The sequence below is a fragment of the Miniopterus natalensis genome, chromosome 1 (assembly GCF_054644295.1).
Source record: "Miniopterus natalensis isolate mMinNat1 chromosome 1, mMinNat1.hap1, whole genome shotgun sequence".
NCBI classification, from domain to species: Eukaryota; Metazoa; Chordata; class Mammalia; order Chiroptera; family Miniopteridae; genus Miniopterus; species Miniopterus natalensis.
This window is the reverse complement of record NC_142081.1, coordinates 122,514,504-122,532,215: the sequence shown is the minus strand read 5'-3', so window position 1 is coordinate 122,532,215 and position 17,712 is coordinate 122,514,504. Positions and strand designations below refer to the sequence as shown.

The window sequence follows — 17,712 nt, the reverse complement described above, 5'->3', positions numbered from 1 at the left end:
AATCTGAAGAAAAATTTTTTTGGAAAAGCAGTCAGAAGCTGAAGAAAAGTAATATTCCTTAAAATCTCCAACTGGTAGAGGGAAGGATGTGAGTGTGTGGCTGTCTTGCCTGAGGAATCTCCCAAACCCCCATAGCAATGGAAAACTGCAGTCTTCCTGAGCTAGAAATTTAAGGTGGAAACCCTTAAAGTGAGAGAAACAGAAAAGATGGGCCACCGCCAAGGTGTTCCACACAGCATTGCTTCTGGCCAGGGAGCTTACTTCACAGCAGAAGAAGTGCGGCAATGAGCCCGCACTCACAGAATTCACTGGCCTCACCCTGGTTCTCATCATCCTAAAGCTGGTTTGATAGAAAGGCCTTTTTAAGATTCAGTTTCAGGGCTAGCCAAGGGGCATACCTTGCAGGTCTGGGGCAAGGTTCTTCAGGAGGCTTTATAGGTTCTGAATCAGCATCTAACATATGCTGCTGTTACTACCATAGTCGGGGTTCATGTGCCAGGAATCAAGGGGTGGAAATGGGAGGCACACCACTCATTGTTATCTCTAGTGACTCACTAGCAAAATTTTTGCTGTCTCTGTGACCTTATGCTCTGCTTATCTAGAGGTCTTAGTACCAAAGGGAGAAATGCTTCCACCAGAAGACATGGAAAGAAAACACTACCATCTGGCCACTGTGGGCTCCTTATGCCTCTAAATCGACAGGCAAAGAAGGAAGTTACTGTTGGCCGGGGTGATTGATCCCCACCACCAAGAGGAAATCGGACTGCTACTCCATAACAGAGGCAAGAAAGAGTATCTCTGGAATACAGGAGATCCATTCGGGTGTCTCCTAAGGGTGCCTTGTGATTAAAGTAGACGGAAAGCTACAAGGACCCAATCCAGGCAGACTGCTAATGGCCCAGGCACTTCAGAAATGACATTTGGGTCACTCCACCAAGCAAAAGTACTTGCTGAGGGCAAAGGGAATATGGGATGGGTATTGGAAGAAGGTAGTTATAAATACCAACTATGACCATGTGACCAGTTATAGAAAAGAGGTTGTAATTGTCATTAATATTCCTTCCTTATTTTGTTATGAATATGTGTGTATATGCAACACCTTTAATGTTTCCCTCTCTATGCCCTTATATAAGATGTACGACTTTATGAACTAGTGTTTAAGTATTGTTAATCTGACTTCATAGTAAAGTTATGGGAGATCAAGGAGAAGGGTAAACATCATCTGAGGACTTTGCATCCTATCCTGGGAAAAGTGTCCATGCACTTTTGGTTGTACACGTGATAGTTGTATCATGTTAGGCAAAAGGAGGATCTCAGCTATAGTAAATAATGCTGCAGTGAACATAGGGGCACATATATCTTTCTGAGTTAGTGTAATCATTTTCTTTAGATAAATACCCAAATGTGAAATGGCTGAGTCATATGGTAGCTCAATTTTTAATTTTTTCAGAAACCTCCCAGGAGATTTCAAAAATTATTTTATAATGGCCTTTATCATTAGTCTGATTTAATCATGCTGACAAACTATGTAGCAATAAGCATATTAGTCCACTATACTTAGTACCATGCTTAAATAAAATTTTATTTAAAAATTCTTCTAAAAATATAAAAATTTAAAAATATTCTATAATTTATATTTTATAACAACATTTAGGAGAGATACATTTCCTCATAGACAGTTAAATAAATGTTTTAGATACCTTAGTTTCCAGAATCTTAATAAGGTGGTCCATCCCTTGATTGTCTCTTAGCATTGCTCGTGACTCCTTATCATTTGTAATAACACCTAAGGTTTTGAGAGCCAACAACTGAATAATTGGATATTCTGACTTCAAAAGCTCTAATATAGAAGGGATTGCATTTAGTTCTGGAAGTATAGTTCGACACGTAAAATCCTGCCATGAAATACAAACGATCAAATAAGTAATTTTTAAAGTAAAATATAACCTCAAAAATGGAGAACTTCTATTTTCTAACAAAGAATATTCAAAGTTATAGTTTTGAAATCTTTCATTGCAGAGTCCCTTCCAAAATAATTCACAAACAAAAGTAAGCACACCCTCAATTGACACCAAAATATCCATTTTAACTATGCAGACATTATCAATAACAGGACATAGACATGATCTATGACTTTTGCAATATCTATTGTTTCTTTATTTTACAGCAAATTCCGACTACTATAAACAGTATTACAACAAAAACTATGCATAATGAAATTCTTTTCACACTCTCTGTCCTGTCTCCAATAGTATTTGATAAAATGAAATGATGGCATTATTCCTTATTATCTTCATCCAAATGGATTTTTTATGATGTGCTTTTATGCACACAGTGCTTTTTGCAGGCCCTGTACACGCAAATTCACATCAGGTTTAGCTCAGACACATGACCTTTATTTAAGACATTTACAATATCAAGGGGTCATTAGACTCTAGACAAATTGCTCTGCCTTGTGTATCTGTAATTTCGTGTGTGTGAGCTGGTGAGGGAGGGGTTGGTTGGAGTGAGCAATGGGAAAAACAAGACAAAATGCCATGAAAAGCTTCCAAACTGTGACATTTTAAATCAAAACGTGGTAAATGTAAAATAGTATTAAAGGTGGAAAAGGCCCCATTTACAGCTTAGCTTTCCTCTATCCATCCTTCAACTGCTAATATTCAGCTTCCTTCAAACATAAAAATTAGAGGTTTCTGTTTGGTTTTAGTTGAATTGTATCCCCAGCAAATAGAGGTTGAAGTCCTAACCCTCAGTACTTCAAAATGTGACCTTATTTGGAAACAGGGTCATTGCAGATATAATTAAGGCCATAGTAGAGTAGGGTGGGTACTTAATTGTGTCCTTATAAAAATTGGTGTCTTTATTAAAAGAGAGAGAATTGACAGAGGGAGAGATTGCAGTGCTACAGCTGCAAACCAAGCGACACCAAGGACTGACAGCCACCGTCAGAGGCTAGGAAGAAGCAAGGAAGGATTCTATCCAGAGTCACAGAGGGAGGATGGCCCTGCCGACACCTTGATTTCAGAATTCCCACCTCCAGAACTGTTAGGGAATAAATTTCTGTTGTTTGAAGGGACCCAGTTTTTGATACTTTGTTACAGCAGTCCTAGGAAATTAAGAACACAATTATTAATTAGTATTTCTGTTATGAAGAATAGTGGAGGTAAGTCTTTTCATTTCTAATTGATAAAAAAATTATGGGGAGTCTGGCCAGCGTGACTCAGTTGGTCGAGCATTACCCCATGCATCAAGAGGTCACTGGTTCTGTTCCCCATCAGGGCACATGCCCAGGTTGTGGGATTGGTCCCCAGTAGGGAGGGTGCAGGAGGCAGCGATCGATGTTTCTCATAGATGTTTCTATCTCTCCATCCCTCTCCCCTCCTCGCTCTCTAAAATCAATAAAAACATTTAAAAAAATATATGGGAAAATAGAGCTGTAAGGGGTCTTGGGATGTAAAACACAAACACATTTGGGGGATTATTTTGGCCTATTGGATAAGGTAAAGCCTTAGGTAACCAGAAAAGTCTTTTTTAGGGAGGAGTAAGGGTAAAACCAGTCAGTGCCCAGCCAAGCGGCAAGGACTTCTAAGGTCAGGAGTGTATGCTTTTGCTGTCCTTGGCTTAAGCCTATTGGCCTCTCTTTTTCTGTATGATTTGTCTAGACAATTTGCTTTTCAGTGAACCTTTCCTCACCTTTGCTCTGCCATCCCTTCCTTTCACCCTCACTGATGGCTCCTTACAGTGGTGTTTTTGTATTTTCAGTTGATCTAAGCAGATCAAATGGGCGTGGGGATTGTTCGGGAACCTGAGCAGGAAAAGCAGCAGAGAAGGCTGTCCACAGCGACAGGGAGCTGACCTGCTGCGGGTGTGAGAGGGCCAATGCTGTGCTGGGAGGTAGGAGCCGTGGTGGGGGACAGAGGACAACACAGGCTGGGGGGAGAAGGTGGTCAGTTTCCTTTACAAAGAGAGCAGCACAGTGAGATCACATCTTACAACTGTGAACAGTGAATTCTGTTCAGCATACTGACTCAGGAGACTTTCACCAAAAAATAAGCCTGCCCCAAAATCTTGGTACGCTGACTAGGGCATATATTATATTCACGGTGCTTAGATCACCAAGGTTAGATCAATAGGTAACTGTCCAGGTCAAACCTACTTCAACATGAATATTCGATTTCCTGTTTCAAAAGAAACACATCTTATCTAGTATAATCCCACCTTAATTTGTAAACCAGTCTGTTCTTTTTAAGTACATTTCTAAAATGCCCTTTCATGGGAGACAAATACATATAAAATGTGAAAACTGAAAGGGATCTGCACTAAACTTCCTTTATTTTATCTCTGAATGATCACTACTGAATAGTACCAACAAGTACTGATTAATCAAAACTGGTGATTTTTAAGCTTTTTTTTTTTTTTTTAAAATGGGAAAGCAAATTCTATACTCATCTTTGGTGAAAACACATTTTTAGGAATGAATCTCACCTGGACCAAGTTGTAAATGCACTCGATAGAATTCTTCTTCACATCAGGGTCTGGGCTGCTCAGCAGTCTGATGAGAGGCTCTAATCCACCGTGTTCAAATATTTGCACTTTGCTGGTATACTCTGCAGACATGTTTGCTAGGCAAAGACTAGCAAACTCATGGATAACTACTTCTTCTGCATATCAAAAATAAATGACATAAGTATGCTAAATGCCTATTCAACCATTACTTTAAACTTTAAAGTTTAAAGCATGTTTTAAAAACCAAAGCTCCACAAATCTTACCTTGGCTGGAGCCCATCTTGTTGAGATATTTTTAATGACAATTCACATTTGGCATTTCACAAACTATTTTCAATAAGTAGTGTAATCAAATGTGAAAAATACACCAGCCCTATTTTTAAAAATACATATAGGAAGCCAATTTACCTTCTGGAGCGAGCTGAGCAATAACGGAATTCATGACATCTAACTCTCTCAACAATTTTTTAACATCATCTACAACAGAAGAAGCAAAATATTAATGTTTATTATTGATAATAATAATGGCCATGCCTGTTGAATAGTTCTTTATGGGATAGATTCCATTATTATTTAATTTTACAGGTAAGGAAAATGAGGCTCAGAACCACACTGCGAATAAGTGAATAAGCGGTGGGACCACGATTCAGGCCCAGGTCAGCCTGACCCCAGACGCACTCTAGCCTCAGCTCCCTGATCACTGAGCTATTATACTACCTTCCAAAACACTTGGAAAAATAACCATAAAACTGCAAAATATGATTAGAACACACACCAAAAGTTTGCGTTATTGTGCCCTACACCTGTTTATTATATAATAGTAATTCTCTTTTTGTTTTGTTGGGACAGTGTTTTTAAATCTTGATTCTAGTAAAACTTATGCAGAATCCACATAAGAATTATCCTTGACCTTTTCTGGATTAATACATCTTGTTTACATTTCATTTCATTTCATTTCATTTCATTTCATTTCATTTCATTTCATTTCATTTCATTTCATTTCATTATCAAAATGCCCAAAATGCTTCAAGGTAAGTACATTGATTTTTTTAAGTTCACTTTTGTATGATTTATATGAGCCTAATTACAGCTAGACATGTACGCCCTGGTTCTTTTTGCCATCCTTAGCCCCCCTTTTCTGAGAAATAAAGCATAGCTGCTACTTTAGTTTTGCAATTTTTCTTCTTGGTCAATTATCTTTGTCTGTCAGTCAAAATTAGCATTACCAAGTGTTTGGAAAAGTTCACTTTGCAGCAGCTGAAGCAGATAGTTGCTGGATGAATTCTTCCTCATTAATTGCTGGATATTCTTACTTTTTGGGACACCTTCTCCTGTGAGATTCAGGGATGTGGCTAGTCTTCAACTTACCTGTTTCTGTTCCAAACGGCCAAATGAGGGCCAGCAAAAGTATAGCAGCTATATGGATGTGAATAGGCTTGAAGTACAAAAGAATATTTCAGTTTCTGGGAAGTGTGTCCCAAAGTGGACACAGTGGAAACTTATTTTAAAAAATACATTACGCCACAGGTTGAGAAATAATAGATTCTTCCAAGTGTTCCAGAGAAATGTAGAGATATGCACCCTCTGGGAGAACCTATTGGGGTTCTCTTCTCCTATGAGTCCAGTGTGCATTGCTTGGAATGATTTTTTTTGAAGATCATCACAAAGTCTCTTTTTACATGCTTGAAGAAAAAAATATTTCTGGGCTTTTAGATCTCCAAGTACATTCCTCACTTAGTATACAAAAGAACCTTCCACATACTTCAAAGTTCCTGCTGCAACACTGACCATGAGGTCCAGAAGATTCACGCTCTGCTCTTCTCTGAGGGAGGGATCTGCTGCCCCGGGGAGCGGCCACCTTGCTGCATCTGTATGTGACACCATGCCTCACTCTGCTCAAGCAAGTTAATAGTTTTGTCAGAGGATTCTCTGTGCCATGAAATTCCTTTCTACATATAAATTTAGCCCAAATCTGTTCAACAGCAGATCTCATAAGTCCATCCACTAAACCATTTCCTTATGGCTCAGTGGACAGTTCAGACTCACTGGCAGTTTTTTGTAAATTGGTGGCATTGTTGATCAATATGTTATTCTGCTTTTTGACAGCAGATTATTCAAAGAATCTTTCTTTTCTTGAGGTTAAATCGCAAAAAAATAATGGATAAGCTGCTACTTCCATCATTTTAAACACAATATCGATCTCTGCCGTCTTCTTTCTCAACAGAGGACACTCTCAGATACAGCAACTGAATAGAAATTCCAACTTGTGGTTTGGTCACATGAACATCAAATTTAGTTGTTTCAGAACTTCCAGCACCTTACTTTCTGGAGTACATTCATACAATCTGTTTTAATTGCATTCTTATTTACAATTGTTTTCCTTTTTATTGAATTCATTGGGGCGACAATGGTTAACAAAATCATACAGGTTTCAGGTGTACTGTGTACACATCACCTGTACACAGTATTATTTGTTCACCACCCCAAGTCAAGTCCTTTTCCATAACCATTTGTCCCTCCTTTCCTTCGTCTTCCTCCCCCACACCCCCTTCCCTCTGGCAATTACTATACTATTGTCCATGTTCATTAGTTTTTCCTTTTTCTTTTTTTTGCTCAATACTTCCACCTCCCCAACCAGACCCCCCAATCACTCCCCCCTTTCCTGACAGCTGTCAGCCTGCTCTCTATCTATGAGTCTGTCTCTATTTTGCTTGGTAGTTCATTTTGTTCATTAGATTTTACATATGAGTGAAATCATATAGTACTTGTCTTTCTCTGACCGGCTTATTTCACTTAGCATAATACTCTCCAAGTCCATACATGTTGTTGCAAAGGGTAAGATTTCCTTCTTTTTAATGGCTGAGTAGTATTCCATTGTGTAAATGTACCACAGGTTTTTTTATCCACTCATCCACTAATGGACACTTGGGCTGCTTCCAAATCTTGGCTATTGTAAATAACACTGATATGAATATAGGGATAGCATGTATACTTTCGAATCAGTGTTTCAGGTTTCTTCACATAAATTCTCAGAAGTGGGGTCACTGGGTCATAAGGTAGTTCGTTTTTAATTTTTTTGAGGAAACTCCATACTGTTTTCCACAGTGGCTATACCAATCTGCATTCTCACCAAGAGTATACAGGGTTCCCTTTTCCCCACATCCTTGCCAACACTTGTTGTTTGTTGATTTATTGATGGTAGCCATTGTGACAGGTGTAAGGTGATATCTTATTCTGGTTTTAACTTGCATTTCTCTGATGATTAGTGACATTGAGCATCTTTGCATATGTCTATTGACCATCTGTATGTTGTCTTTGGAGAAGTATCTATCCAGGTCCTTTGCCCATTTTTCAATTATATTGTTTGGTTTTTTGGTGTTGAGTTTTAATAAGTTATATCAGTGAATATATTCTCAAATTCAGTAAGTAGTCTTTTCACTTTGTTGATGGTTTCCTTTGCTGTGCAGAAGCCTTTTAGTTTAATTTAGTCCCATTGGTTAATTTTTTCTTCTGTTTCCCTTGCCTGAGGAGATATATCAGAAAAACATATTGTTATTGGAAACGTCAGAAATTGTACTGGCTATGTTTTCTTCTAGGATTTTTATGGTTTAGAGTCTAACATTTAAGTTTTTAATCCATTTTAAGTTTATTTTTGTGTATGGTGTAAGAAGGTCGTCTAGATTCATTTTTGCATATATCTGTCCAATTTTCCCAAACCATTTATTGAATAGATTATCACTACCCCATTGTATGTTTTTGCCTCCTTTGTCAAATATTAATTGACTATAAAGGCATGGGTTTATTTCTGGGCTCTCTAATTCTGTTCCATTGCTCTATGTGTCTGTTTTTATATCAGTACCATGCTGTTTTGATTAGTATGGCCTTATAGTATAGTTTGATATCAGGTAGTGTGATTCCTCCAACTTTATTCTTTCTCAAGATTGCTGTGGCTATTTGGAGTCGTTCATGGTTCCATATAAATTTTTGGAATATTCTTTCTACTCCTGTGACATACACCATTGGTGTCTTGATAGGAATTGTGTTGAATCTATAGATTGCTTTGGGTAGTATGGACATTTTTTTTTAATCTTCACCTGAGGATATTTTTTCCCCATTGATTTTTTAGAGAGAGTGGAAGATGGAGAGGGGGAGGGAGAGACAGACAGACATCGCTTGGTTGCCTCCCACATGAGCCCTGATCGGGGATGGGGATCAAACCTGCAACTGAGGTACATGCCCTTGACCAGGAATCGAACCTGAGACCCTTTGGTCTGCAGGTCAGCACTCTAACCACTGAGCCAAACTGGCCAGGTCTGGGTAGTATGGACATTTTAATCCATGAACACAGTATATACTTCCACTTATTTGTATTTTCTTCATTTCTTTCTTCAGTGTCTTATAATTTTCTGAGTACAACTCATTTACATCCTTGATTAAATTTATTCTTAGGTATTGTATTCCTTTAGAAGCAATTGTGAATGGGAATGTTTTCTTGGTTTCCCTTTCTGATAGTTCATTATTAGTGTATAAAAATGCAACTGATTTCTGGATATTTATTTTGTATCCTGCTATTTTGCTGAATTCATTTATCAGTTCGAGTAGTTTCTTGGTGGAATCTTTAGGGTTTTCTAAATACAGTATCATGTCATCTGCAAATAATGATGGTTTTACTCCTTCCTTTCCAATTTGGATGGCTTTTATTTCTTCTTGTCTGAGTGCTGTGGCTAGGACTTCCAGTACTATGTTGAATAAGAGTGGTGAAAGTGGACATCCCTGTCTTGTTTCCAATATTTAGGGAAACACTTGTAGTTTTTGCCCATTGAGTAAAGTAAACCCTTGATTTTTCGGACCTCAATTTAACAGACTTTGAATTTAACAGACAAAATTTCCAGTCCATATGTCATATTTGAAAATTAATACTATGTTAATTTTTAAATGCTTTTAACCAAGATTTGCTTATAATTAAATTAACAAGTTATTTTTTTTTTGTTATTAATTCACTATTATTTTTAACAAATTTTAGCAAATAGGCCATATGTTGGAAAAAACACTGTGGTAATTTTGTCAACATAAATAAATATTACATATCTACAACCATAGTCTACATATTTGAATCCAAGAGTCACCGCTCGCAATGTTGAACAAATGATTAGCACATGATCACACTGCATCATGTGGTATTTGTTTCTGTTTTTGAGTGGTGTGACTTTCTGCAGCAGTTTTTTGGTTTCTTCGGTGTTTTTTGTGTTGTTTTTTTTTTAATGTCTTTATTGATTTCAGAGAGAGGAAGGGAGAGGGAGAGGGATAGAAACATCAATGATGAGAGAGTCATTGATCAGCTGCCTCCTGCAAACCCTGCCCTGGGGATTGAGCCCACAGCCCAGGCATGTGCCATGACTGGGAATAGAACCACGATCTCCTGGATCATAGGTTGATGCTCAACCGCTCAGCCACGCTGGCCGGCTTGCAGCAGTTTTAATGTGTGCTGGCTGATATTCTCACTTGCACTAAGCCACACCCTAGCCATGTGCATTTGTTTACTCACGGTGACTGGTGAATGCACGAATTTACTAGACAGTATAAATTTAAACTTACTATAATACATAAACAAAACTTTTCTGTAAAATTAAACTTTTCATACATATTTTAATTACAAAAATGTGTCTACATAGGTAAAAACAGGTAAACTAACTAATTTGTCGATTTTTTAACATATTTGGAAAACCTACTTTTTATTATGTAATGGACTTTCAGCTTTTATGGACACCCCCTCACCCAAATTAGTCCACTATATTGAGGTTTTACTGTATGATGTTGGCTGTGGGTTTGTTATATTTGATCTTTATTATGTTGAAGTATGTTCCTTCTATTCCCACTTTGCTGAGTTTTTATCCTAAATGGGTGCTGGATTATATCAAATGCTTTTCTGCATCTGTTGATATGACCATGTGTTTTTTATCCTTCAATTTGTTTATGTGATGTACCACATTTATTGATTTGTGAATATTGTACCAGCCTTGCATCCCTGGGATAAATCACACTTGGTTATGGTGTATGATCTTTTAAATGTATTGCTAAATTCAGTCTGCTAATATTTTGTTGAGGATTTTAACATCTGTGTTCATCAGGGATACTGGCCTAAAATTTTCTTTCTTTGTAGTGTCTTTATCTGGTTTTGGAATTAGGATAATGCTGGCCTTGTAAAATAAGCTTGGGAGTCTCCCCTCATCCTTAATTTTTTGGAATAGTTTGAGAAGGATGGGTGTTGGTTCTTCTTTGAATGTTTGGTAAAATTTACTTGTGAAGCTATCCAGTTCAGGACTTTTGGTTGTTGCAAGTTTTTTTTATTACTGCTTTAATTTCACTAGTTGAAATTGTTTATTCAGATTCTATGATTCTTCCTGATTCAGTTTTGAGAGACTGTATAACTCCAGGAATTTATGTACTTCTTTCAGATTGCTCAATTTGTTGGCATATGGTTGTTTGCAATATTTTCTTACAATCCTTTTTATTTCTTTGGTGTCAGTTGTTACTGCTTTTCTTTCATTTCTGATTTTATTTATTTGGATTCTCTCTCTTTTTTTCTTGATGGGTCTTGTTAAAAGTTTGCCAATATCATTTATCTTTTTGAAGAACCAGCTCTTGGTTCCACTGATCTTTTGTGTGGTTTTTTGTTTGTTTTTTTGAGGCTCTATTTTGTTTATTTCTGCTGTGATCTTTATTTCCTTCCTTCTACTCACTTTGGGCTTTGTTTGTTGTTCTTTTTTTTTTTTTTCTAGTTACTTTAGATGAAAGGCTCAATTGTTTATTTGAGATTTTTCTTATTTCTTGAAACAGGCCTTTACTGCTGTGAATTTCCCTCTTAGGACTGCTTTTGCTGTGTCCTATAGATTTTGGGTTGTTGTGTTCTCATTTTCATTTGTTTCAAAGTATCTTTTAATTTCTTCCTTGATCTCACTGTTGACCCATTCATTGTTTAGTAACATGTTATTTAGCCTCCATGTCCTGGTGTATTTTTCAGTTTTATTCTTGTGATTGATTTCTAGTTTCATACCATTTTGATCAGAAAAGATGCTTGACATGATTTCAATCTTCTTAAATTAATTGAGACCTATTTTGTGTCCTATCCTAGAAAAATGTTTCATGTGCCCTTGAAAAGAATGTATATTCTGCTGCTTTGGAGTGAAATACTCTGAAGATGTCAATTAAATCCATCTGATCTTGTGTGTCATTTAAGACCACCGTTTCCTTGTTGATTTTCTGTCTGGAAGATCTACCTGTTGGTGTTAACACCCTATCAATGGGGTGTTAAAATCCCCTACTTCGGCTGTATTACTGTCAATCTCTCCATTTGTCCATCAAGATTTGCTTTACATATTTAGATGTTCCTGTGTTGGGTGCATAAATGTTTACAAGGGTTATATCCTCTTGTTGGATTGCTCTCTTTATCATTGTGTAGTATCCTACTTTGTCTCTATTTTGTCAGATATAAGTATTGCTACCCTGGCTTTTTAAAATTTCCATTTGCATGAAATATCTTTTTCCATCCATTTACTTTTAGGATGTGTATAGCTTTCATTCTGAGGTGGATCTCTTGTAGACAGTATATATATGGGTCTTGCTTTCTTATCCATTCAGCTACCCCATGTCTTTTGATTGGAACATTTAAGCCATTTATGCTCAAAATGATTCTTGATAGGTACATATTTATTGTGTTTTATTTTTTAACTATGTTCCTCTTTCTTCCTTTTCTTCTTCTACTTCTTAAAGCAGGCACTTCAACATTTCTTGTAATACTGGTTTTTGTGGCAATGAGCTTCTATAGCTTTTTCTTGTCTGGGAAGCTCTGTATTTCTCCCTCAATTTTAAATGATAGTTTTGCTGGGTAAAGTAGTCTTCGTTGTAGGTTTTTGCTTCCCATAACTTTGAATAGGTCTTGCCAATCCCTTTTGGTTTCTGTTGAGAAATCAGTTGACAGTTTTATGGGAGCTCCCTTATAAGAACTGTCTTTCTCTTGCAGTTTTTAAGATTCTCCCTTTGTCTTTAACCTTTGTCATTTTAATTATAATGTGTCTTGGTGTAGGGCTCTTTAGGTTCATCTTGTTTGGGACTTTCTGTGCTTCCTGGACTTGTGTGTATTTTTCCTTCACCAAGTTAGGGAAGTTTTGGGTCATTATTTTTTAAACAGATTCTCAATTCCTTGCTTTCTCTCTCTTCTCCTTCTGGTACCACTATGATGCAGATGTTGTTATGCTTCATGTTGTCCCAAAGGTCCCTTAAACTATCATCATTTTTATTAAGTTTTTTTTTAAAAATATATCTTTATTGATTTCAGAGAGAGGAAAGGAGAGGAAGAGAGAGATAGAAACATCAATGATGAGTCATTGATTGAGCCCGCAACCCGGGCATGTGCCCTGACTGGGAATCAAACCCCCATCGCCTGGATCCTAGGTCGACGCTCAACCGCTGAGCCATGCCCGGCCGGGCCTATCCTCATTTTCAAAAAAAATCCTCACCCAAGGATGTTTTTTATTGATTTTAGAGAGGAAGGGAAAGAAAGAGAGATACATCAGTGTGAGAGAGAAACATCGATTTGCTGCCTCCTGACTGGGGTTCCAACCTGCAACCTGAGTACATGCCCTGACAGGGAATTGAAACTGCCACCCTTCTGTGTATGGGATGACGCTCCAACCAACTGTGCCACACTGACCAGGGCTCTTATAGTATATTCTTCAGTTCAGGTATTGTATTCTTCATTTCTGACTGGTCCTTTTTTATGATCTCTATGCCCTTTTTCATGCTGTTGAGCATCCTAATAACCATTACTTTAAACTCTGTATCTGATAAGTTGCTTACCTCCATTTAATCTAGCTCTTTTTCTGGAGATCTCTCTTGTTCTTTCATTTGGGATCTATTTCTTCATCTCCTCATTTTGGCTGCCTCTTTGTGTTTGTTTCTTTGTATTAGACAGATCTGCTATGATACCCAGTCTTTGTGGGGTGGCCTTATGTAGCAGGTTTCCTGTGGGGTCCAGTGGTGCAGTCTCCTTGATCACCTGAGCTGGGTGCTCCAGGAATGTCCCTTGTGTGGATTATGTGGGCCCTCCTGCTGTAATTGAGTCTTGATTGCTATTTGGCCCATTCGTGCATGGCTTTGGCCCTCAGGCTGGCTGACTGTGAGGCTTGAACTTGACCACAGAGTGTTAGCAGCTGTGCAGGTGTTGACCACATGAAGCAGAATTCACTTCAGCAGGGTTGTGTGCCTGCTAAGATCTCCCTTTGGATTTGCTGGTGGTGAAGCTTATTGGACCCTGCTCTGATGTTGTATGAAGCTGGCCACTGGGTGTGCTGGTTTTGGCTCTCTTGGGCAGGACTCTGGTGCAGACCAATGTCAGATATTGCCTGTGATTGGTCCTGGGCAACCTGTTTGGAGCTACAAGCGGTCCACAATTTATGGCTGCCTCTGCTGGGCCTGTGTGCACACTGGAAGGGCCAAGCCATGCACCAAGGCTAGCTTCTTCAAGCACCGGGCCCAGGGGCAGGTCAGCAAAAGTCCTAAGTCACCCCTACAACTGTCTCTGCCTGCTGGCTGACTGATAGGCTCAGTCACTGAAAGAGCCTCTGGTAGTACACGAGTTGCATGAGGTAGGTTCACAGTGAGTCACCAGGAAGGGGCAAGTGGTGTGCATCAGACTGATACAGGTTCAAACTTGGTGCCAGTGCTGGGTCTGAGGCTACTCAGCAAATGTCCCCAGGTATACAAAGTCTATCTGCCACCTGCTGGGTGCTCACACACTTTTGTGCTGGGGGTGGGGATGGAATCTCAGGGAGTTTTCAGGGTGAGGCCAGCAGAGTTTATCAGGTCCAACCAGACCAATATTTGGCCATGTGAAAGGAGGGTTCTGCTCCAGTCAGTCATGCAAGGAAAAAATGACCCCTGTGTTCTAAAGCCACGCAGCTCAATCTGTCCCCAGTTCTGCTGGGAAGAGGTAAAGTTCAGCAGGGTGGGACTTCTGAGAGTCAAGAGGATGAAGCTAATGAATCAAATGACCAGTTGCTCATATTTTGTTCCAAGTTTCCGTGGGCATGTATGAAAAGTGAAGCAATAGCTGTTAATGGGTTGGCTCTCTTAACAAAAAAGGAACTTCACAAGCAGATGAGGATGCCATATGTTTTATCTATGTACACAGATAGTTCAAACAGAAAATCAGTTCAGCTAATCCCCAAAATGGTTTGTTTGTTTATTTTTCATCCAATTCATAGAATCAAAGGAAAGCTCTTAGAAGTTCATTCAGCATACCTGAGTGTCAAGCACTCAGTGGAGACCTTGAAAGGAGCAAAGCTCTTTCCACTGATAAGCTTGGCAGTTGCAGACTGCACTGTCCCTAACACTGGTCACAGCCTAGCCAGCCAGCTTACAGACTATGATTTGGCAGATCTAAGAGGGCTATCTCAGTTAGTACCCAAATGTAACAATAATTCTTAATATGTTGGGGCCACAGACTCCTTCAGAAACTTATGAAATCATTTTGTAAATCTGCTCAGAAAAATTCTGCAATCAATTTTGAAGGCTTCACAAATTATACAGTCCTCATATATTGGAAGATGAGAATACAAAATAAAATGAATAATAGAAATTAAGAACAAAGCAAGCAGGAAAAAAGTCATAGGGACCTAGACATTAAACTAGAAAATATTGGGAGTCCCATAAAAATGTATACACACACTTTGAGTAATTATAAAGGCAGTGTTTATTAAAATACATTTCATTTTCAAAATTGAGATTTCAGCTGTTAAAGTGTGTATACATTTTTGGGGCACACCCTGTATAAGTATAAATAAGAAATTATAATTTTCCTTTCCAAGCAAGATGCATTCTCCCCCAATATAATTTAGAAGGAGAACCTGACAGCATTCACACCAATGTAAAGGATCATAAAAGATTTGGTGAATAGGAAGTCTACTAAACTATGAGTCAAAGAGTAAAGTTCTAATTCTAACACTAATCTTAGTTCTGCTAACAACCACCTGCATGAACTTGGGCAAGGAACCTAATCCTTTACGGATAATTCTTGTTTTTAAACTGAGTCCCACAAGAGGTATTGCAAAGCACCCTTGGTTCTCAAGTTTAGGGGTGTGTAAACAGGTAAAACATAAGAAAAATTTTAATTTTCCTTTTTTGGTATGAATTCGTTCAATACAACACATTCAATATGGCAAAGTTAGTATACAGGCAACCCTTGAGAAAAATTTATGAAGGACCCACAACACGAATAATGACTACCTTATTTAACTTCTCTGTGCCTCAGCTGCCTCATATGTGAAGAAAGTAACAATAGCACCAGCCTCGTTAATGATTTAATACATAAACAGCACGTAGAACAATGCCTGGTAAGTGTTGACTGATGTTATCATAATCTGGGTTGGTGGATCACCTACTCCCCCTTCGACTGTCATCCTGCTGTCATCCCCAGGAATACTCCCAGACCCCAGCACAGACACCATTTAGAACTCCTGCAGCTGCTGCCAGAACCCCTTCCACTAAAATCCCCAGTGGAATCCAGTTTCTCCCGCCACTGCAGGTGCTGCTCGTGCAGTCTCTGCGGCTGAGGTAGTAAAGGCACAGATGCCAGACAGAGCTCTTTCCCCTTCCCTCCCCAGCCTCCGCTCATATCTGTCTCTGAAGACACTAATGTCACAGTCCTGTTGGGCACCACAGTATAAGGAGACCCCACTATCTCACACAGGGCCTAGGGAAAGTGAGGTAAAGGGAGAAAGTCTGATAGTTTTAGCTAAGTACTATGATAGTGACATGTTAATTCCTAGAAGCCTAGGTTTCATGTTAGAATTCAATATCCACCAAGAATATAATTATTATAAATCAAAAGCTTTTGTTGGCTAACAAAGAAACCTACCATTACAGCATGAAAATGACTTACAAATAGAAAACATATCCTGTTCATTAGTCAGGGGCTGCCTTTATTTGCATGCTTTTGGTCAAACTGATATTCTAATAGACATAACAGCATATTTTAACTAATATTATTACCCCACCCTATTAAATATATGAAAATATTCAAGCAAGTAATAGGTCTGATTTAAGGAGTAAATCCATGTCTACATTTATTTTTGGCAAAATATAGTTTGTGGCTTCAAAAAAATAAATGTACCAAAACTTTACTCTGAGCTTCCTTCACTATGAAATACATATGAAGTGTAACTTACATATAGGCACACAAATCACATTATACTAACTCAAGAAAAAAAATATTTCAACTTTAAAAGACAATGACTGCTCTCCTAACTTGTAAAACTGGAGCATACTATATCACCAACTTAGAGAGCACTTGCACATAGTTTTACATTTTAAAAATATCCCTTAAAATTTGAAATCATAACATTATTACATCATAGTTAACTTTTTCATTAACATTAAAGTCAGTTTAAATAAAATGGAAATAAATCCCTTAACATTAAATTTAAAAGAAAGATAAGGCATTACATGAGATTATTTATTTTAAAAAGTCTCTACTTACTATTAGAAGCCAGTATTCCAAATATCATAGTGGCATTTCTTCTTACAATTTTGTCTTCGTGGGTGAGCAGTTTAGTTAAAGGTTCCACCGCTCCAAGTTCAAGGAGCGTTGCTTTGTTTTCCTCACCTGTCATTACAAGTAAAATAAAATAATACCATCAATTTCACCAAAACTGCTTTGTGTTATTCCAGTTTCTGATTTGCCATCTGCCTTTCACACTCCTCTGCTTCCACGTGTCTTTCTCTCAGAATAAACTTTAGAGCACAGGTATCCTGAAGTCTGCTGCTCTCCCTCCCCTCTGATGTTTACAAAGCTGGCTTTCTCTTGCCGTTCAGTTCTTAGCTCACCCTGCACCTCCAGAGAGGTCTCTTTCCACTGCCTATCTAATATTATTATCACCTCCAAGCCTTCCTTCCTTGTCTTTCTCCTGCTTTATTTTTTTCATACCACTTAATGGCTTCTATGCATTGTTTGCCTACTCCACTAGAACTTAACTTTCCATGAGGACAGACACCTTTCTGTTCTATTCCTGCATATCCTCAGTGCCTAGCACAGTGCCAGTCATGTGACGACATAATTAATTGCATAATTGTGTAATTAATTGTAAAATTAATTAACATTCATAGGAATGTGTTATTTACTTTCTATTTCATGATGCTCTTGAGTTCTTT

The 17,712-nt window shown here is 38.2% G+C and overlaps 1 protein-coding gene across 1 annotated transcript in view; it reads right to left on the bottom strand.

Annotated features, from left to right (window-relative positions):
• ARMC3 (armadillo repeat containing 3) overlaps window positions 1–4,962 on the bottom strand; it is a 55,130-nt gene extending 50,168 nt beyond the window's left edge. The window contains exons 1-3 of the mRNA XM_087815869.1: window positions 4,915–4,962; window positions 4,486–4,661; window positions 1,701–1,895 (exon numbers count right to left, since the gene is read on the bottom strand). Coding sequence (XP_087671995.1) covers window positions 1,701–1,895; window positions 4,486–4,661; window positions 4,915–4,948 — 405 coding nt within the window. The 5' untranslated portion in view covers window positions 4,949–4,962. The remainder of the gene's footprint in view (window positions 1–1,700; window positions 1,896–4,485; window positions 4,662–4,914) is intronic.
• Between the last annotated feature and the right edge of the window lie 12,750 nt (window positions 4,963–17,712).